At 44.6% G+C, this 21,930-nt stretch overlaps 1 protein-coding gene across 4 annotated transcripts in view; it reads left to right on the top strand.

Moving 5' to 3' along the window:
* Positions 1-21,930, top strand: part of Tnfaip8 (TNF alpha induced protein 8) — a 113,907-nt gene that overhangs the window by 60,768 nt on the left and 31,209 nt on the right. Inside the window, exon 1 of one of the 4 annotated variants that reach the window (XM_052155976.1) lies at positions 13,996-14,165. The exons of the other annotated variants lie outside the window; for them this stretch is intronic. Within the exon in view, the coding sequence (XP_052011936.1) occupies positions 14,093-14,165 (73 nt within the window). The 5' untranslated portion in view covers positions 13,996-14,092. Of the gene's footprint in view, positions 1-13,995; positions 14,166-21,930 lie in introns of those variants that run through there. 4 annotated transcript variants of the gene reach the window in all.

Here is a 21,930-nt window from a genome sequence, read left to right as displayed (position 1 = left end):
TGCCTCTGAGGATCTGTAAACTCGGGAGAAGTGAGTGACGAAAGAAGCACTCGAGATTTCTTATTTAAGGATCGGTGTGAGAGAGGACCAGTGTGGAAGTACTCCATAGCGTGGCGCGCGCCATCTTGCTCAGAGATGAGTCCTATGATGCGGCTTGTGTGACACGGAACCTGTAATACATTGTAGTGGATGAAATGTGCAAATTGCTCAAATACGATGCGATTTAACATCTGTAGGTAAATTCAGTTGCTGGGTCAGAGTTTGTGGCTATGGTCAAGAGAAATTTTTTCATGTTCTGGGCCAAATAACAAAATACTTGAGACAAATGGGGTTTCATTTTCAGAAGAATTTTCTTTTCTTCTTAATGTTTAATTAAAATGATATTTGGACATATTTACAGGTTATAGTGTGGTGATTTCACATTCACACACTTATAAAATGTCTAAAGATAAAATCAAGGTAACTGTTGTTTCCAGGCCCTGAAACATTTATCCTTTCTGTATGATGGGAAACTTTGGACTCCTCTCTTCCGGTTCCTCATATGGTAAACAGTTAAGTTTTGTAAATGATGTTCATTCATCCATCCTGTAGTTCATTCATCCATCCTGTAGTATACTAGGACTTACTCCTCCCTGGTAACGCTCCTTTATGTCCATTACCCACTCCCTCCCCTTCTGCCTCCAGTGGCCATATTCATCGTTTCTGCTTCCACAGAACCAGCTTTGTTAATTTGCTGCATTTTTACGTTAACAGATTTTTTTTCATGCATTAAAAAAAAAGTCAAAATTAATTACACATTGTGCAACAATGGATCCCAAACTGGCTCCATAAAGCCCAGTGCGTGGTAAAGGAAGGCAGTCTCTGAAGGGTGCCGCACTACTGCCAGTCCAGCTTAATAGAATGTTGTCTAGAATGTTGTCGCCTGAAAGAAATTCATGGCCGGAGTGAAGAGGTGTCTGGAATTCCCATCTGGGATTCATTAGTGTCTGCATGTTGGTGGCGTAGCCGGATGTTAGTTCTTTACTTAAGGAAACAAAGTTTTCAATGTGGGGATGGTGAGTTTTTGCTGTGTCAAGTGGCAGCAGCTGCCGATATGGTCCTGGTTCTGGAAACCCAGTCAGCTGGTGTGGACTGTCGCTCAGTCTGTCTTAGTAAGGATCTGGATGCCGATTGTAGTGGGCTGTGGCATTGATGAGGGAGCTGGTTAGGCTGTCCCCTTATGGGTAAGCACAGCCCACTCGTTGAAGCCGAGAGTCCAGCGGACATCTTCTGGGAAGATTGCTTGTACCCCCACACTCTGTTTATGGGCATGATCAAGCAAGTACGTCCACTCGGCACACACTGTAAAACAGAAGGCTCACAGCTGGCAGACTTACGTTCTTCTTGGCTGCTTTTCTGAAGGAATTTTTGGGAACTTGTTAGATTTATGAGTAGTTGCAGATTACCAGCCTTGTTCTGCAGTGCAAGCAAACGCTCCTTTAAACTTTATTTTCTTCTTTGAAGATAGCAGATTTGTGTCTTGATGGTTCCATAATCTATGTTATGGGTGGAGGAAATAAAGTTTATTCTTACATGTTGTCATAACTCAGTATAATGAAATGTCGAAATGATAATTTTATTGGTTATATAGCCTCTTCAAAGTACCCAACATGTATTATAGGTCTAGAAAGGAAAACAGACAAACAGACATGAAGGATAAACTTGTATTCGCAAGAACGTAACTTAGTTATCTGTCTCAGAGGACATCTGATGTCAAGCTTGCCCACAGTAGAAGTTGCTTGGAGAAATTCACCACGGGCCTCGGTAGGCTTCATGGAAAAGGAGAGGCCTGAGTCTGGCTTTGAGAGAGGCAAAGAGAGGGTTGTAGCTGTAAGGAAAGAAGTGAGCCTGGCAGCAGCTGCCCCCCAGTGACTGCACAGGCTTCCTGCAAGTCATTTCCAGTTAATGGAAACAAATGTCAAATGGTTCAGTATGATTACTCTTTTTTTTTTTTTTAAAGATTTATTTATTTTATTTATGAGTACACTGTAGCTGTCTTCAGACACACCAGAAGAGGGCATCTGATCCCATTTCAGATTGGTTCTGAGCCACCATGTGGTTGCTGGGCACTGAATTCAGGACCTGTGGAAGAGCATCCTGAGCCATCTGTCCTGCCCTGTATGGTTACTTTTTAACCCATTCATGTCTGTTCTCCTATGGGCACATGCTCATGAATTTGTCCCCAGAGACACTTTGCATGCTTTCTTACAATGCTATGGCTTTTATCTGGGAGGAGAGATAAAGACACTGGCCCGCACCCTGGGCGTGGTGTCTTGCCCCCAGCCCAGCTTATCTGGGTCACTTTGAGGGGTGTGGGTCTGTGGTGTGTAGGTATTGTATCCTTGGCGGACATTTGGGTCGGAGAAACCAGATCTAAATATTATAAGCGCGACAACTGACAACTGGGTAGGATGACTTGACTGGTCAGTGCAGGAATACAGGAGAAAGGGACACCCAGGAATCATTGTGACTAGCATTTGAAACTGGAACTAAAGGGAGACAGGAGCTAACATGAATGATAACTACCAGACTTCTAGCCACTGTTGCCCAAGTGATGGGGGGGCGGTGAGGGTAAATGAATGGAAAGTAGGAAGAAAGTCAAGATGTTCAACAACCGATCAAGTTGGCCCCTGACGGTGCTTGCAGGGGTGGATGTTTCTAGATGCGCTGGCACTCCGCAGCCATCCAAGCAGACCAGTCCTAGGCAGCTGACAATGCATGGCCAATTTAATAAGTATTTATATATTAAGAACTTTGTAATCCTATGAAGACATAATATACTTAAGTTGAAAGATTAAAAAGGGTTTATTTTCTTCTTTATTTATCAATGGCATACGTGTACCTGTGAGATACTATATATATATATATATATATATATATATATATATATATATATATATATATATATATCAGTGTCCAATCAGGAAGCTATATGTCAATTTGAACATAAAGTTTTAAACAAAACATTAACTAGGAAACACTGTAGTGGTTTCTTATTTATTTGTTTATTTATTTAATCAAAATAGAGGTGCAAGAGAGATGGGGTCAGAGGCTAAGACAACTAGCTGCTCTTCCAGAATACCTAAGGTTGATTCCCACCACCCACGTGGTGGCTTACAGGTTTCTGACTCTAGCTCCAGGGGATCTGGCTTTCTCTTCTGGCCTCCATGGGCACCTACATACACGATGATGCACACTCACACAAACACACTTAAATGAAAACATAAAAATCTTTAAAGAACTAAAAATGGAATCTTGCAGTTCTGTTTCTGGTTATATAACCAAAGTCACTGCAGAAGGTGTCAGAAGCATACCCGTGTATCTAAAACCATGGCGGTAACCACAGGTGGAAGCAACTGAAGATATATTACCGAGACAACATGGACTATTACTCAGTGTTTAAAAGCAGATTTGGACACATGCCTTGACATGGATGAAGTTGGGTGAGGAAAGCCAAGTACCAATTCTGTATAGCCTTTTGATAAGTGGGGTACTTAGAAAAACCAAAGTCTTAGAGACAGAAAGTAGCCCATTAAATCATTTTCAAGATTTAAAATGTTCTGAAGATGTATAATAATGATAGTTATACATGTAGTACATTCACATCAGTACTTAATGTCACTGATCTATACATTTTTTATGGTTGCAATGATAATGTTAATGTCATGTGTATTTCACCACAATGATAAACACAGTAATAATAATAAAACAAAACAAACAATGTGTTAAAAAGCAGTATTAACTCTGACGGGGACTGGCTGGTAGAAGTCCAGAGCTTGCTAGTGAACAAGAAACAACAGCTTTCTCCACTCTAGATATTGGCTTCCTGGGTGAGGTCACTAGGGTGTTTGTTATGCTGGTAGAACTTGCTGGAAATTCGCCCTCTGAGCTGCTGAGGACTGCTGTTCATAGGGGTTTTCTCACTTGGGACGTTTGCCCATTACCTGAAGGGGACGCCAGAAGGAACTCCCCGAGCCCGGGTTGTCCCAGTCAGTCAAGTGCACAGCCAGTGCCAGCTGAGGAAGTGCCTGCACTTGGGAGCTAGATGCTCAAGGCACCCACAAAACGCAAGTACCAAGACCTGGAAGGGAACGTCTTCCTATAAAATGTCATCGGTGCTGTCCTGAATAAACGCAGACTTCTATCAGCTGTGGAAGAGTGGCTGATTAAAGGCCCCCGAGTTTTCTCCTGGCAGGCATTGAAGAACAGGCTTGGAACGTGAACTGAGAGAGTCTGTCATGAGTCACCTCACCACTTCTCCAACCTGAGATCAGATAGGGTCCTGCAACCCTAATTTCCTGTTCTGTGTTTCCATTCCTTGAATTCTTGTGTTTATCACATTTCTTTGGAAAGAAATGTCATCACACAGACACAATGTGACATTAAACTATAACCAGCCTGAGCAGAAAGCTCATGCATTGTGCATTGTATGAGAGGTTAGATGTTATTCTGTTCCCCTCCCTGCCCCAGTCTATAAGATGCCATGGTACCCTTGTGAGTTTATGGTAGTACTCTGAGTGATATACATGGAAACCCAATGTGAGCACCTCAGAGCTACAGTTGTGAGTCCTTAGCAGCAACTTGAGGCCACACTATTATAACTAATGAGAGTCTAAGGTGCTGATGTAGTTAGGAATGAATTAGAGTCACGTATAAAATAAAAATTGTGTAGTCAATATTAATTTTGAAGACCTCCTAGGAAGTCACTTAAGACTATTAGCCCGGGCTGGAGAGATGACTCAGTGGTTAAAAGCATTGGCTGTCTTTTCAGAGGTCCTGAGTTCAATTCCCAGCAACTACATGGTGGCTTACAACCATCTGTAATGGGATCTGATGTCCTCTTCTGGTGTGTCTGGAAACAACTACAGTGTACTCATATACATAAAATAAATAAATCTTTAAAAAAAAAAAGACTAGTAGCCCATTCCTCAACTTTTCTAAGAGTTATGGAGTGAATGTTGCTTCTAGCATGGGAACAGGTTGTGATTTCTTTGGCATCAACTATAGTTGCCTTCCTTTTAGAAACATTTGCTATGGGGAGATGGATACCTCAAAAATAACTAGAGAAGGATATTCTGAATGTTCTTTTTTTTTAATTTTATTTTGAATGTTTTTAATACAGAGAAATGAAAATGTTGACAAGGATGAGTGTCTTAGTCAGGGTTTCCTGCACAAACATCATGACCAAGAAGCAAGTTGGGGAGGAAAGGGTTTATTCAGCTTACACTTCCACATTGCAGTTCATCACTAAAGGAAGTCAGGACTGGAACTCAAGCAGGTCAGGAAGCAGGAGATGATGCAGAGGCCATGGAGGGATGTTTCTTACTGGCTTGCTTCCCCTGACTTGCCTCCCCTGGCTTGCTCAGCCTGCTCTCTTATAGAATCCAAGAACACCAGCCCAGGGATGGCACCACCTACAAGGGGCCCTCCCCACTTGATCACTAATTGAGAAAATGCCCCACAGCTGGATCTCATGGAGGCACTTCCCCAACTGAAGCTCCTTTCTCTGTGATAACTCCAGCCTGTGTCAAGTTGACACACAAAACTAGCCAGTTCAATGAGGGAATTCAAGTGTCTTTTGTTGATCAACATACATTGCACTAAAACATCACAGTATACTACATGGAGACACACAGTTTATTCTCTCTCAAGGTTTTTATGGTTATTCTTTCTTCATTTCACATTCATTTGTGTGTGTGTGTGTGTGTGTGTGTGTATGCTTGTGTACACATGAAAATCAGAGGACAGTTTGAGGGAGAGTCCGTTCTCTCCTTCCACCACGTCAGCTCCAGGGCTTGGTGGCCATCACCGTTTACTAATGAGCTATTGGTCAAGCATGTCTATCAATTTTTCAAATACTACATAGTCTTGAATGTATCATTCACCTTTCCTGTATAAGGGCCACCAGGGTCAAAGGCCAGGCAGAGGCACAGAGAGCGGTCAGGAGAGGGACAGAAAGTTTTCCATTTTCCGAGATAAGATTAGGGTGGACAATGCTCCCTGCACTAGGTCGTTATTATTTGCATGTGATCACACATAGCTGAAATTGAAAAAAATTAAATGTCATACAAGGGGACTTTGCTGAATCCAGTAGTAAAAAAAAAAAAAAGTCAGTGGAAATAGATTTCAGATTGAGAAAGTTAATGATTTTTACCTTTTTTTTCCCCCTACAAAGTTCATGGGTTTGATCTTACATTCTGAAACATGTCCACGGTTCAGGTGGGGAGTTTGTCAGAACAGGAACCCCATACTCTGAGGGGTAACGGACACACATTTCTATAGCTCCTCTTTAGGGACTGGCCAAATAAACAGGTTTCAGAACCTGACCTATTCAAGTGGAAAAACTCCTGATCCACACCAGAAAAGGAGCCTCTCCCTTGCCCCGAGCCCTGTTTGGATTACGTTCTGCTTCAGTTCACATTTTACCGCCTGCTGAGTTTGTCTGTCCAGTGTCAGCCTCGGCCACTGCTCCTGGAAAGCCCATCCGTCCCGGAGCTTCTCCGCAAGCCTGTCTCTTAAACTGTGACCGCCTGGCACACGGTCAAAACCTCATAGGTTCTGTTCTGTTCTTGTCCAAAACCTGACATGAAAGAATCAGAATATGACAACTTGATGCAGGTTAAACTGCCAGACAGATCACAGCCTCAGAGTCTGAGTTCAGATTTGCACATGTGGAGCATGACGTTGGGATTCAAATTTGACTCAGAAACCAAAACCAAACAAACAAAACTACACACACACACACACACACACACACACACACACACACACACACACACCTTCTCTACTCAATGCAGTCACTCCGGACTCTTTACTCAGCCTGTCTTGGCGTAGTTCTGTAGCCCCTCAAAGAGAACACGAGGCAGGGAGAAGAGATGATCACTGGGGGTCTGGAGCCCAGCTTCTGAACGCTTCACAGTAATCAATCACAGATGCGCGCGCGCCATCAGCGCTGGGAAGTTGCGTAAGCATCTCAGATTGCACGCTGCTCCGGCCAGCCAGTGCGAGGGGAGTCTCTATTAGGCTGCTCCAAAAGAAAACTCAGAAATCTATCCTCATCTCATCGTAAAATTATTTTGTCAGTGTGAGGGGCAGTGGTTAGAAGGGGGATCATTTTCCAGTTTTTAAGCTTGAATTCCAGCTCACTAGAAAGAGGAATTTTCTAACTAGAAAGAAATGGGGCTGTCCTCTAAGGAAACTGAATCTACTGAGAGAGGTAAGGAAGGAGATGGGGCACAGGGACGGGCATGGACGCTGCTACTGCCATGTCTAGGGGATCCCTTAAGCCAGAGGGATGGAGTAGGGACAGCTAAAGTTGCTCCCAGACTCCAGCTTCTGTGGTCGGTTTTGACTGGTGGTCACCTGAGTTCAGGAAGGCCAGCATACATCAGGTCTAACTCCATGTTGCCCTAACTCAGTGGTGACTTTCTCTTTAGTCTGTTGATCCTTTCTGTGACCCCACCCCATCCCACCCCCACACTTTCCCATTTGACCCCATTTCCCTGGGCATAGGAAGGACTCCAGTCCTGATATGTTCGCTATCTACAGCCTTGCCTCATCAATCTGGGTCAGCATGTGGGGTTCCAAAAAGACATTCCTAAACAGCTCAAGCCAGTCTGGCCTCATTCATGAAAATACAAGAGAAGGAGATAAGGGGCACATTATAGTTTGTGCACCCAGCCTGCTTCCTTGCCTGTTTTTATCACCGTAACTGTTAAATAAGTGGCATCATCCCCATTTTACAGATGTACAAATAGAGGCTTAACATTGCCTGTTTCTAGAGGAAATTCATAAAGATAGGGAATAGAGGAAATCCCTTTTAACACAAGCAAGGCTTACCCAGCATGGGCTCTGCTGTGCTGTCTGTAAGAAGGGCAAAAAACCCAAAATGAGTCTTCCTCCCCCCCCCCCCCAATTCTGGTTGCTTTATATACAAGGAAGCTTAGTTGGGGACCCACTTGAATTTTTAATTAAAAAATAAAAGATCCAACACATTTGTGGTCTCATGTAGCTGAATAAATAGAGGCTATTAAATTTATAGCTTATTTAAAGCATTAAATGTCAAGAATGGAACGGCTTCAATTCGAAGCAGTGGTCTCCACATGCGAACAGGGATTAGGGCGGTCTGTGCTGGAATGACAGCCAGCTGGAAACTCCTCGGTGACCTTCCAGTGTCGCCATCTGTGAGGTATTCCTCCGTGAAGGGAGGACGGACTTCTATATGAGCGACTGGATAGAAAGCCAGGGCCCGAGGGCAGGAGACAGGAAGGAAGATCAGCCTACAGACGCCGTGATCTGGAGACCATTGCTCCTCAGTCAGTGATGTGACACGTCATATCACCTCCTTTCTTTAGTTATATATCTTTAAAATAGCCATGGTGATGACTTTAAATGAAACTTATGCTAACGGCGTCTCTCTACTAGTTTCCCATTGAGTGAAGATTCTCCGTCTCCACGCTGAGACCTCCTCAGACAGATCCAGAGCTTTTTTTTTTTTGGATTTGGTTTTTTTCCAGACAGGGTTTCTCTGTGTAGTCCTAGCTGTCCTGGAACTCACTCTGTAGGCCAGGCTGGCCTTGAACTCAGAAATCCACCTGCCTCTGCCTCCCAGAGTGCTGGGATTACAGGTGTGCGCCACCGTCTCCCAGCTAGATCCAGAGTTTTGATCCCTGCATAGACAGGCTCTCCATTCCTGAGCAGCAATAAAGAAGTTGCAGAAATTTGAGTCTTCAGCTGTTATCAACCCCTAAGAGTAAACAAGATGCCAGAGAGGTAAATTGAGGCAAGATAGAAAGTCAGAGAAAAATTAAAGGACATGGAGAGAGAAAGGGGCCCCTCAACTTAGAATGTAGTTGAATTCTCTCACCAACCAAGAGGCAAGAATTTTGACATGACAGAATTTGTCATGAAGAATGCCTGCAAAGAGACAGTATTCCTTGTATGCCCTTCAGGCCAATGGTAAGGTGGCAGTCATGTGACCTGGCAGTTTATTTGTTTGTTTATTATATGTAAGTACACTGTGGCTATCTCCAGACACACCAGAAGAGGGTATCAAATCTCATTATGGATGGTTGTGAGCCACCATGTGGTTGCTGGGATTTGAACTCATTACCTTGGGAAGAGCAGCCAGTGCTCTTAACCACCGAGCCACCTCACCAGCCCCAGACCTGGCAGTTTAATTCCACTCCTCTGAGGCCTGCCCTGTCCACTGCACCTCAGAGAACGCCCATGGTCTCATCACTTTGTCTCTCCCATGCCATATAGGAAGGAAAAACAAGAGAAAAATATCTTTAAAACCCTATGAAGAATTAATTTAACTTCTGAAGCCGCTGAATCACACATGTCACCTATTGTGGACGACACTGAACACGTCATTTTCTCTGGAGAAGCCAGGCCTGTTTCTTGGGTATATATTGCTCATCTCCTGCAAACCTAAATTTAATGCCGACACTGAAATCCTGTTAAAAGGTTTCCTAATAAACTCCAACAATTCCAAAGCTGCTTCCAAAGAGAAAATGTAAACAGAAGGAATTACGATGCATATTCTAGAAAAAGGACAACGGACTCACAAACCCTTCAGATATTTTCTAACCTGGCACATGCATTTAATCATCCACTGGAAGCTCTGTAGCAAGGGTGATTTCTTAGGAGAGAAACAGAAACAAACAATGGAATCCTAGGAAACAAGTGTGTGCCAGATGCATCGCTGTCCGCCTGCCAGCGCGCACCTCCGTGTCACTGCCTCTTCCTCCTCCCTCGGAACTATCCGCTCACACCCAGAACACAATGATTATGTAAGATCTGCTGGAACTGTCATTGAAAATCTGAATGGGATTTACCCATAGCCACACACTCCTAGAACCTGGTACCCCTTTCTCCTCCCACTTCCACAGTTCCGTGGCCTTTCTCGATTCAGGCACTTGTCTTCTAACTAACTAACTAACTTCTAACCTTACCCCTCTGCTCGTCAACACATCGACATATGAGGTCATATGAAGCACACGCTTAACCTCCTTGGAAGTCACATAAGTGGCCTCCACTGTTACACAAATACCCTTTCACAGCGAGAGCTGGCATCCTGGGCAGCGAGGGCTATGGTGGGAGGCCTGGAGAGGCTCTCCCGTGTTTTAGAGGACTGAATGGGAAGGTATCTGACAGAATGGGAAGGTGGAAAATGAAAGGTCCACAGCCCCAAGCACATGGGACCAAGAAAAAGATCTTTTCCATATTTCAGGACAGGGTAAATAAAGGTCAGTTTTGTAGACAGATCATGGGGGTCTCTGCAGACAAGTAATAGAAAAGTTGAGGACAGTCTCAGAGTCAAACAGAAGGGTCATCTGAATACTCTGTAAACAGCCATTTTGTGACCTGTAATTTTACATGTTCTGATTCAGCATCCTGACCCCAGGGCAGAAATAAAAACTATTGATAACTCCATAAGAAGCTCTGGTCATGCTATCAATAGTTTTTACTTCCTCATTCCCATGTTTTTATTTCCTTATTCTCTTCTGTCCATAGCCTATAGATGCCAGCGCACGAGCAGTTGGCAGATGTGCCGATGACCAGGCCCTCCTTGGGTCTGCTGGGGTTTGTGAGAGCACGATGCTCCTGGGTAGCCAGCTTGTCCACTTCTGCTTGCTAGCCTTCTGAACTGAAAATTCTCTAACCTACCTTATTCTTCAGAAGTCTTCAGAAGTACGCTGAAGGGCCCAAAGCCCAGGCTTGTGGCCATCCTATCTTTTCTACATTTTTTCATAGAACCAGGTGCCCAGGTGCCTTGTAAGGAATTAATTTAATCCATGGTTCAGAATTATCATAATTCCAGATGGAAGCTCCAGTTAAAGGGGACCCCCTTGTATGTGACTTGTGTACATAGCGGGTAATGCCTGCATGAATGGATTAAACTATCAGAGCCTTTGTGGTGTTTGAATTCTCCTACCTTGATACAGATGGAATATACCTGCACAGGGGTGGGAATGCAGTGCAAGATTTAAGTATGACCTTTACTAGATGGGAAATGTTGCTGATTCGGTTGCTACTTTGTATTAGGATGGTATAATGGATGGTTACTATGAATTCTGAGCTTATTTCTCAGGTAAGGACCCTGGACTGTTTCTTAAACCTACAAGGGTAAATAGGGGGCTGGAGAGATAGCTCAGCTGGTAGAGGGCTTACCTAGAATTCAATCTCCAGCCCCACCTAAACTAGACATGGTGGTGCAAGGCTCTCATCCCAGTACATTGGGAGTAAAAGCAGGAGAATCAGAAGTTCAAGTTCATCCTTGACCATAAAGAAATATCTAATCAGCCTGGGATCCATGAACCCCCATCTCCAAAAGACAAAAAGTGAATAGGCCTTATAGGCAGATCACTGGGTGGCGTGGCGTCTTAGAGCATTAGTCACTGGCTAGGCCAACCTTCTTTGAATAAAAGCCTAATACTGTCAACACTACTAAGTATTCACTTGGAAGAAGTATAAGGCTATGAGAGCTGTAGAGAACCAACTATCTGTTGTCATGGTTTTGCAAGTTGGAGGCACGAAACAGAATAGTTTGCCTGCCCAGGGCACATGGCTTGGGCTAGCCAGTGACTAAGGCTCTAATACGCTGTGCCACCCAGTGATCTGCCTATAAGGCCTATAAGATCGTGCCAGTGGCTATAGAGTGCTTATCCTGTACAGTCTTTTTAAATGAACTGGGTATTGTTGCTCTTGGACTCCATCGGAATATTCTTCCCCAAGGTGACTGTCGGACTGCATTTGAATAAAGTAGTTTCTCCGGAGGTCTCTCAAGGATCCCGGTGAATGTTCAAAGATCTTCAGGGCTGTTAACAGGATGCTAAATTGATTACCAGGCTGCTACAGTGGCCTTTAAACTGTTCACTCAGCACACGTTCTCCTTGACTAACTTGGGCTGGGCTGAAGGACTTTTTGTGAACCAATGTAAAAACAAGCAGGGTATTAAGAACTTTTCCTTAGCAGACCTTGGGAAATTTGCACATACTCAGATTTGTGAAAGGACATTTAAGAAATCTGACACAATGGGGCACTTTCTGAGAGAAGAGAGAAAGCCCTTCCCCTTGGAGCCAATGGCTGTGGAAGCTGTGCTCTTGATTTGCATAATTACTGCTTCACCTTCAAAAGGTGCTGCTTCCGCTCAGCTCCAGCTAGAGATTTGCAGAAGGTATCTCATTTGTGTAGCGAGCAGCTGTGCCGAGGTTCCTCCGAGGTCCAGGTGGACATCTGTGGACATCTGGCCAGTGGAAGGGGGAAGGTAAAGCCAGGTGCTGTAGGGTAGGGAGGGGCAGAAGGATTCCTCAGGACAGGCAAGGCCAAGTGTCACCGGCAGGGGAATGCTTCCTTTGATTCAGATTCATCCCATCGTTTGTGTCCGCCATGAATCTAAGATTACTGAGCATAGACTGTCTGTCTCAGCACCACTGGGATGTAGAGCAAAGTAACCATAATTTTCAGAAGGGTACAGCCCGTTATTCTTTTCCAGGCATGCTCAGTTTGCCCAGGCTCTATAGCACTGATCTTTTCCAGATGTTTCTTTCTTCCCTCTGGCTATTATGTCTCGGTTCACCTTGCCCTTTCAATAAATTTGAGATAAAATTCTGGTAGGCTCTCAAGCAGGTTAGGAGCACTCAGCAATAGGGACTGATTTAGTATCAGACCATAGAGCTCTATTTATAATATCCCCCTTGCCGGTGAATAGCGTCAAACTAATAATTTGAATAGTTCAAACTAAATGGCGAAATAAAAGGCAAGAGTATCCTTTACAAAAGCTTATTGTAATAAGGTGCAATAGTTAGTGACAACCTGTGTGTAGAACTCGCAGTTTCAAATCACTGTTTATAGTACCATTTGTAATAACCAGACAAATCTGTGAGTTACGTATTGCTTTTATCTTCATTTTATAAATAAGCAAATGGACGCTTGATTTTTTTTTCTTAAGGTTCTATAAATAATAAATAGCAGAACTACATCTAAACTGAGACTCAAAAAGCTTGGGCAGTTTACATTGGCCTTTTGCTAAATTTACCACAAGGTCTGGACTCCACCCTCCTTTCCATATAAAAATGATATCAGGAAAAGAAAGGCAGCTGGAAAATGCATTTCTTAAAGAATGTAACCTTTCTCGGTTATAGGAGAACGTAACAATCTCCAGCCAGATATTTCTTTCCATTGGGTGTTTTCCTTTCAGGTATTTTCCTTGGGGCCCCTCACCCTAGGGTTGATGCTAAAACAAGGCCCTGTAAAAACAATCTCTGTAAGATAGGTAGGCTGGTGGGAGGGGGGATAGCCAACCCAGAGTTGAGATGACTTCCTCTGTCTGTGGTAGAAGCCAGGTGGGGAGGGGGGGAGGGGAGGGGAGGCCAGGACAGGATGGCTGCTGTTGTCTAGGTCCTGCCGCCCTTTGCCCTTTTATCTCCTGCCTGTCAGCATTTCCCAAAGCCGGAGAGGCCTTTAACTCCTAGCTGCTTGGTTAGAGAGAGCCAGCCATGCAGAAGGGCCCTCTGCCTATCCTGCCCTACTTTCCTTAGAAGCTGGTCCTGGCGCTGGTGAAGTTTTGCTTTGTGAACAGGACCTTTCCAAACGCGGTTTGCACAGCATCCGTATCACTCGCCTAAAAAATTAACAGTCCGAAAAGAGTTTTCACGAATTGGGGCGTGTAAAAAACCAAGACAGAGAGTGTGTCAAAAATGTCACTCACACACACACACACACACACACACACACACACACACACCATAGTGTGTGCTTGCCCCCCCCCCCCCGCACGTCTGCCCCCACACTGCCGTTCTCTCCAGGGCACCTTTCCTGCACTGGGCCCCACCTGCCCGGTCGCCTCCACCCCTAGTGGCCCCTCGGGGGCGGACTCCTGCAGCCCAGCCCCGCGCGATTCGATTCGTCACTCCTGCGGAACTTTCCCCTGAAAATCCCTCCCGCAGCCAGCAGCCCGCCCCGGGAGGCTCTGATCTCAGAGGCTTCCTCCCATCGCGTTCCGCCCGCGCACATCGCACTCGGCTGGGAGCTTCGCAGCCTCACGTCCATGTCCGTGGCGGTGGCGCCTGTGGCTGTGCACCCCGACAGCATGCTCTCCGAAGCGGAGGAGCCCAGGGAAGGTACGCCAGCCCAGCCGCTGGACTCCGCCAAGTTCAGCGCAGGAATGTGGAGGAAGGCGGGAGCAGGAGCTGATGGGAGCTCGGAGCGAGCGGAGGGGAACTTTTTCTCTGCCTGGCAGGACTTAGAGAGAGTAGCCCTGTCCTACCATCCAGGCAGTTAAGGGACGAGGGATCCAGCACCAGACCTAGCCAAGCCAGCCCACCAAGACTGCTTTTCAGATTTCTCTAGAAAGGAAAAAGCAGGCTTTGACTGTTGAGAATACAAAACGCACTTGGAATGGGCTGCCTGTCTGGGCACAACCCAAAGCTGGATTCCCAGGAAGAGTCTGAGTCGGGGTCCTTTGAAAGGGGTGTCAAGAATTGCAAGGGACATACATTTCTGGCTAAAAGGGGAAGCTGAGTGAGGAGAGAAGTGAAAGATCTTTATTTGGGGAATGTTAGGTTTTTTTTCCCTTTTACTTACTGATTTATTTATTTATTTTCATACCAGACCTCTGTAGTTTCCGGGGGAGTGAAAGATGTGAGGGGGACCTTTTTGTCCTTTGAAACAGGAGAGTTTGTCCCTTTCTGTCTTTGCAAAAGCAAGAGTTTCATTTACTCCTAACAGAGCTGGTGACAGGGCTGGAAAAGCACCAACCAAAACACTATTATAGCTGGTGTTAGCTTGGGAGTTTATTTGTGTGTGAGTGTTTGTGTGCTTTGTTCCCTGCAACTTTATGTATACAAAAGTCCACTTGTAAATGGGGGTGGGAGTAGGGGGAGCTGGGGAAAATTAGTCAGGCTGGGGTGTTCGAGGTTGTGAAATCTCCCTTTCTCTTCAAGTAGCTTCTTGGGAAACTGCAAAGTCGCAAGTCAGTACCAGCTAAGGCAGCGTCAGAGCAAGGGAAAGTTCTGCATTTTGCAGTGTAGGCTCTCCCGTGTGGCCGTGTGGCCTGTACCTAGCTTTGTGGCACGTGAGGGATGCTGTCAATTGGAAAGGGCTTGTTTAATAGAAATGCGGGCCAGCCAGCAGGAAGAGTGATAGCAGAAGGGTTGTATCAGAGCTTTCCGTGGGCCTTTTGGAGCTGGGATGTGTCCCTGTAGAGGCCTTGGTACCAACAGAACGTTGTACTGATGGCTGCTGCTTTTTTTCCCTTTTGCACCATTTACACGGAATCAAAAGTGGTCAAAGAGGAAAACAGGAGCTGAGCCGAGAAAACCATTCTTTAACTTTTTTACAATTGCATAGCACTTAGATTAGCATTTTCTTCCAGGCCTGTTATTCCATGCTTCTTAGGAAAGGTGGTGGGGGTGGGGGGAGGTGGGCGGTGGTGGGGGAGGCAGGAATGGATGAAAACCTGCCAGGTCAACTGTCTTATACCTCCCTCTAGCAACATCCATAGTATCCCCTCCTTTGGCTCTGGTGGGGAGTTTGTAAGCTGTGTGGAAACTGTTGCAATGGGCATCTTTAGCTTGGTCCTCACCTGCCCTTGTCTGCAGCTGTGTCCCTACCACACAGGCTTTGCCCTCTGCATGTTAAAGGAAGCCCAAAACGTTCATTTCTGCTAGAATTTTATACTGATAGTAGAGTAAAAAAATTTTTTTCACTAAGTCTGAGGAAGACTTGAGCTATTACTTTATTGACCAGACTGAGTCATTGAAGCTTCTGCTAGGATGCATGTTTGCGTGTGTGTGTGTGTGTGTGTGTGTGTGTGTGTGTGTGTGTGTGTATACCTGCTGGTTATTTTTTATGGGACCCAATCCCTCACACTGTTTATCACCAGTCAGTCCTTTATCCTCTCTGATTCCAATCTTCCCCATCTCCCTTTGCTTCCAGTTCTTGGGGTTCTTTCTCAGTGGCACACTTGTCAACCCTGTGTAGGGAGAGATCATCAGGAGCCCTTCAAACTCTCTGAGCTGCAAGGAAATTGCCCTTGGATTCTTTGTATCTAATTCGTTGTTAATGGTAGATACTTCTAATTCATCCTTCCAAAACCCTAATAAGAGAGGAGTGCACTTTTGCAGGAATTGAATCTGGAAAAACCATGGTCAGATGCAGAGGTCCTTAGAGGCCAGTTTATTTGTGCTTGTGCCTGAGTGTGGACGCACATGACTGGGGGATTGTTCGGTTCCCATGGCTTAGAATGCACTTGACTCTGTGCCAACGGTAGCTCTCGTCTATAGGACCGTCCTAAAGAACTGCTTTCATTTCGCCTGCTCCGTCAGTAAGTGACTGTGCTTAAAGCGAGGGGGGAAATCTAGGACTTGCTTTATCAAAAGGAGAGTTAAGATATGAAGGCATAAAGTGCATGGGAAGAGCCCACTCTATTAAGGAGGAGACTGCCTTTGAAAAGAGGATGTCAACAGTTTCCTGTGGATATGGGCTTCCTGAAGAGACAATTAATATCCACATATTTGGCATTTAGATGCTTCCTGTTGAGTATATTGCTTAATTATGAGAGTGGTAAAAATGAACGATGGCCGAGATCACTGCGGGATGATCTAGAAGTAAGCACCAGAGGAGCCAAGACTCCTTCCTTTGCCTAGGGAGTCAGTCAATCAGAAGTTTAGAGTGGAACTGTGAAAGCCGTTATCGCTCTGTGAGGACTTGGGAGAGAATGGAGGTTTGGCTGGTGAGAGAGTGCAGCTCTCTCCTCTGTGGCCCACACCAGCCATTTCCCTTTACCACCTCCTGACTTACTAGTCCTGCTATTTCACAAGCATGGTGGCCATTACACAACCTCCTGCTTCAGACTGACAGCCTCCCGGTCAGACACACTCATCGTCAACTTCGAGCCTTGGAGTAGGTGTCTTTGCTACTCCAGAATGACACACTTGGGGTCCTGCACAGTCTTCCATGGCTTCTTCTCCTCCACACTGAGATGAGAGGGCACGCCCATTCCAGGGTACTAGTCTTTGCCGCTATTCTTTGTTGCTCCATACCCTATTCTTTAGCTGAACTCTTTTCTCGGTCAACTCTTTGGAGAAGCCTTTTCTGAACCAAGCACCCCCCCCCCCCACCGCAGTGTGAACCAGGACCCTCAGAGCACCTGTCACTTTCCTTGCCGACACACAGCTGGCTAATCTCTCTTCCTCAGCAGGCTCCTGAGCAAGAGTCCTTCTTATTCTCCACTGCTCTCTCTTCCCTGCGCAGAAGAGGTGCCCATCAAACACCATAGAATAAACAAATGACTTGTTTATAAGGCTTCTCATCACTTTGTTCAACTTTAGGCATTACTTACCCAACCTTTAAAATGAACCCTTTAAAAAATATACTTTGATTGTTTCTATTTTCAAGACATCATCTGGCTATGTAGCCCGGGCAAGCCTTGAGCTCACAGTGTTGCTTCTACATTCTGGGATTGCAGACAAACCAACACACCTGGCCATTAAATGCTCTTTTCCTGCTACCTTATCTTACTGAAATCTGGTTGCTTTTGTGTTTTGGTTCATGAGGGTTTTTTTTGTTTGTTTGTTTGCTTGTTTTTGTTTTTTTTTTTGTCTTTTGTCTTTTCGGTTCATCATTCCACAAATGTGTCAAAATTATCATAACCCTCTGCTCATATCTTTGTCCTTTAAAAAAAGCTGCTAGTAATAATAATAATAATGATGATGATGATGATGATGATTTAAAGGCCAGTGAGATGGCTTATCCAGTAAAGGAGCTTGCTACCATGCTGGATGACCTGAGTTCAGTCCATGGAACTCCCACGGGGAAGGAGAAAACCAATTCCTACAAGTTGTCCTTTGACCTCCACAACCTTTACACAACCCCCATGGCACATGTACACATACACACACACACACACACACACACACATACACACCATGTAAACAAATGCAATTAAAACTACCATCACCAACAAAACACAACAGTGTTTAATACTAGAGACCAACATCTTCCTTGTTACCTTGGACATCAACAAAACACAACGGTGTTTAATACTAGAGACCAACATGTTCCTTGTTTCCTTGGACATCGCCACCCCATGGCCTCCTTTTGTCTTTTGTAGCTCTTTGGTCACTCTGCTCTATCTCCATCCTGGACTCCAGGAACCACCTGTATATGGCGCTTCCTGTATATGTAGACACTGTGTTTGCACATTGAACAGGGACCTTCCACTCAATAAGTCTACCATGACCACACCCCTTCTGCCAGCAGAGATCTACACCCTTCTTTTTGGATTCTCAACTATAGGCCTGGATGTTCTCACCAACTCTTTCCTTTCCCTTGTCTTCTGCCTCTAATTGGTCACCAAGAAAGGTCACCACTTTACTTTCCTTGTTATTCCTGGAATATATCTTCTTTATATATCCTGTACCTTAGCGTTTGTACTCTGATTTTTATAGTAATCGCCCCAGTCACTAGCATTCCAATGGCAAAAAGTGGAATGTAGTTTCTGTTGTTATAAACAAAATAATTGTTGGAAAATTTGAATAATTCATACATTCTCTGTGTTAGACAGTTTTCTGTCACTATAACAAAATTCCTGAGGTAATTAACTTCTATAAAAACACTTTTTTTTTCTTAAATTACTGTCTGGTTTTGAAATAGGGTTTTACTTTTTAGCCTATGCTAGGCCTTAAATCACTATCCTCCTGTCCTACCTTCCTGGGTTCTAGGATTACAGGAATGTACCTCACTGGATGAAGGATTTATTTTGACTTACTGTGTTAGAGGTTTCAGGGCCTGATTGATGGAGCACTTACCTTGGGTATGTGCTGATGGCAGCTTGTCCTGAGGAAGGAAAACCATTAATGTAGTGGCCAGGAAACTAAAGAGAACATAGACACACCAAGGTCTCACCTTGCTACTCTTCCAGTTACTGGAAAACCCCACCATCTTCTAATTGTATACTGAGAGACTTTAACATAAGCCTATGGAGGACATTTGAGATCACATCCACAGCACCCACCAACAGGCTGGAAACCCAGGATTTCAGGATGTATTAGGCAGCATAGTCAGATACCCAGGAATGGTCTGGTTAGGTCGCCTCCACTACCTCTGACTGCTCAGATTTCTGTTACAGAGTATTCAGTACTCTGTAACAGAGTATATTCAGAGTATATTCAGTATTCAACATCGCAGAGATTAGCCATCTGAGTGGTCTTGGGTAGCTGGAGTTTCTACTCCTGCTGCTGGAGGAGACGCTCCTGCTCCTTCTGATTCCAGCAGTGTTTGTGGAAAATGGGAGCCTATTCCTTCAATTGTGAAAAGGAAGCATCTCTGAAATGGGAAGTTGTTATTTGCATTACCTTGACCACAGCAATCCACCCCACCACTTGACCAGCAGGACTCGACTTCCTCATTCCTCACAGCAGCCCTGTTCCCTTGGTTGTGATCTCTCTCTGACTCTGCCTCGGGTGGATTCTGTCTCCATGTACACCTATGTGGTAGGAAATGCTTTGCCAGGCTCTTCCCTGGCCGCCTACCCTTTCCCACTGTGGACTGTTTTGACCCTGTGTACAGTCATTAGTTCCATTTGCCTGCGCTTTATTAGGAACTTGTTGACAACAAGGTTATATATTTTTCCCTTCCTGTACCCCGTTTGCCAAACTGGGGTCATCTCATATGGAAGGAGCTATTGATAGTCTATTAAATAATTAATTTTAAATGAAGATGTGTGATATGGCAGAATTCTGGAGAACATTGCTTAGAGGCATTGCCTTAGCCCTTTTATAGAAATAGAAACAGTGCCTTCCAAATCCAGAGGACAAGCCTGATTTTCTTAAATTTTTCGCTCAAGTGCTGTGACTAGTACAAGCAAATCAAGTATGTGCCCTTCGTCTCTGGAGTCACGGCCTAAGTAGCTTGCCTGCATCGTGAATTTTCCCGAACACAGAAGAAGCAGTATTGGAGCTAGAATACACTGAGTCATTTTCTATACTAGAGTCAGTGCTGGGCATACTTCTCATTTCATACTTGTGTCACTCTCTGCTGCCTCTGCCCAAAAGGCAGCTGCCCAGCACCCTCAAGTGCCTCTGTCCAGCCCAAGTACAGGGGATCAGAAGCCAGCACAGCTGGTAGCAGGTGTGTGCATCCTACAAACAGAGAGGAACCCAAATGCAGGAGGTGCCTTCTAGAGCTATTTGATGTTACAGTTAATTGAAGTCACCGCCAGGCTGGAGAACGCTGAAACTTACACCTTCTGTGTAGTGTATTTTGTACCTGACCATATGAGAACATGTGATATTTGACTCTCTGTGCCTGGTTTATTTCACCCAATAGAATAAGGTTGAACCACATTGTCACAAAGGACAGGAATCCATTTGTTTTTATGGCTGAAAGGTATTGTATTTTATACTCATATCATTTCTTTATCTATTTGTCAGTGAACCCATTTGTCAATCAACCCATGTGGATTCCAGATCTTGGTTATTATAAAGTGCTGTGTCAAATATGGGGGTGCAAGTCTGATTTTATTTCCTTTGAATATACACACAGTAAGTGAGACTGCTGGATGATTTGATAATTCTGTTTCTGTTGTTTTGTTTACTTTGGAGGAACTTCTGTACTGTTTTCTATAATGCTATATTCATTTTTACTTCTACCAGCAGTGTATAAGAATTCCTTTTATTCCCCCAAAATTACGTGCCAGCGTGTTTGATTTTGTCTCTCCTTTTGCTGACTGGCCATTGTCACCGGGGTGATGGCATGTCACCACAGTTTCCAGTGATGTGTCCCTGATGACAAAAGCTGCACAAATGCTTTGGGCATTTGTATTGATTGGACATTTGTATCCGTTTGAGAAACACACAGAGAGGTCTGCCAGGTTTTGTTGGGCCACTAAACCCAACCATTTGACCTTTTAACCATTGAGTCAGTTGACCCCCAGACATAGCAGATATCTGTTGCCTGTCGGATGAATGGTTGGCAGATATTTTCTGTTTTGTAGGTTAAGCCCTTATGGTTCCCTTTGCCCTACTGAAGACTTTACCATTTCATATAATCTCATTTGTTTGCATTTGCTTTAGTTCTCTGTCTCCCCTAAAAAGCCCCATTTTGTTTCATTTTCCTGAGGGTTTTTCTCTAGGAATTTCATAGTTTGGCTGGCCAAGTAATTATTATTGTTGGGGGTGGGGTAAGGGAAAGGGCTTGGTTGTTTCATGGTAACTTACTAGAATCCTCTTCCATGGTAATGGATTCCTGGGACACTATGTGACAACACACAATGTTATTTATTCTCACCATCTCAGTCACATATGGTGTAGCAGTTCCAAGTTCTCATTTATTGCTTTGCCAGGTACATCTCTTGTGTCTTCTCTTCATAGCTTTTGCTTCACAAAGGGAATGACAGGCGAAGCTAGGTTGTGATGCAGGTTGGCTGTGCTGTAACGCCTGGTTCTTGCTTTTCCTGAGCTTGACCTCATTCATAATGTAAAAGGCATAGCGTCCTTCCTCAAAGACCAGACACGATTATCTGTTTCCGTTTGTGTAGTCAGTAGCCTGAGCGTGCAGTGTGCTGACAAGGACTAAGAGTAGAAAATTCACTTTGAGATATGGTACACTCTTTCTTCTAACAGTGAGCCACTCACTGACCTTGCAGTGCCAGGTACCCCCTCTCCCCCACCTCTAAAGGCTGAAATACAACTGAGGCTCCCCATACACACCTCTGAAAATATTTCCAGCCTGATTATACATCATACCTTTGTTGCTCTTGGATTATGATACCACTGAACTGTCAGGAGAGAGTAGATGATTGAATTCCCTGCTCCTGACTATTAGTAATCCAGGAAGTAGCCAAAGGGTGGGTGGGTGGAAGAGAACACAGCAGCCAGAAACATC

Source organism: Apodemus sylvaticus, chromosome 13 (genome assembly GCF_947179515.1).
Source record: "Apodemus sylvaticus chromosome 13, mApoSyl1.1, whole genome shotgun sequence".
Lineage (NCBI taxonomy): Eukaryota > Metazoa > Chordata > Mammalia > Rodentia > Muridae > Apodemus > Apodemus sylvaticus.
This window is presented reverse-complemented; position numbering and strand designations above follow the sequence as displayed.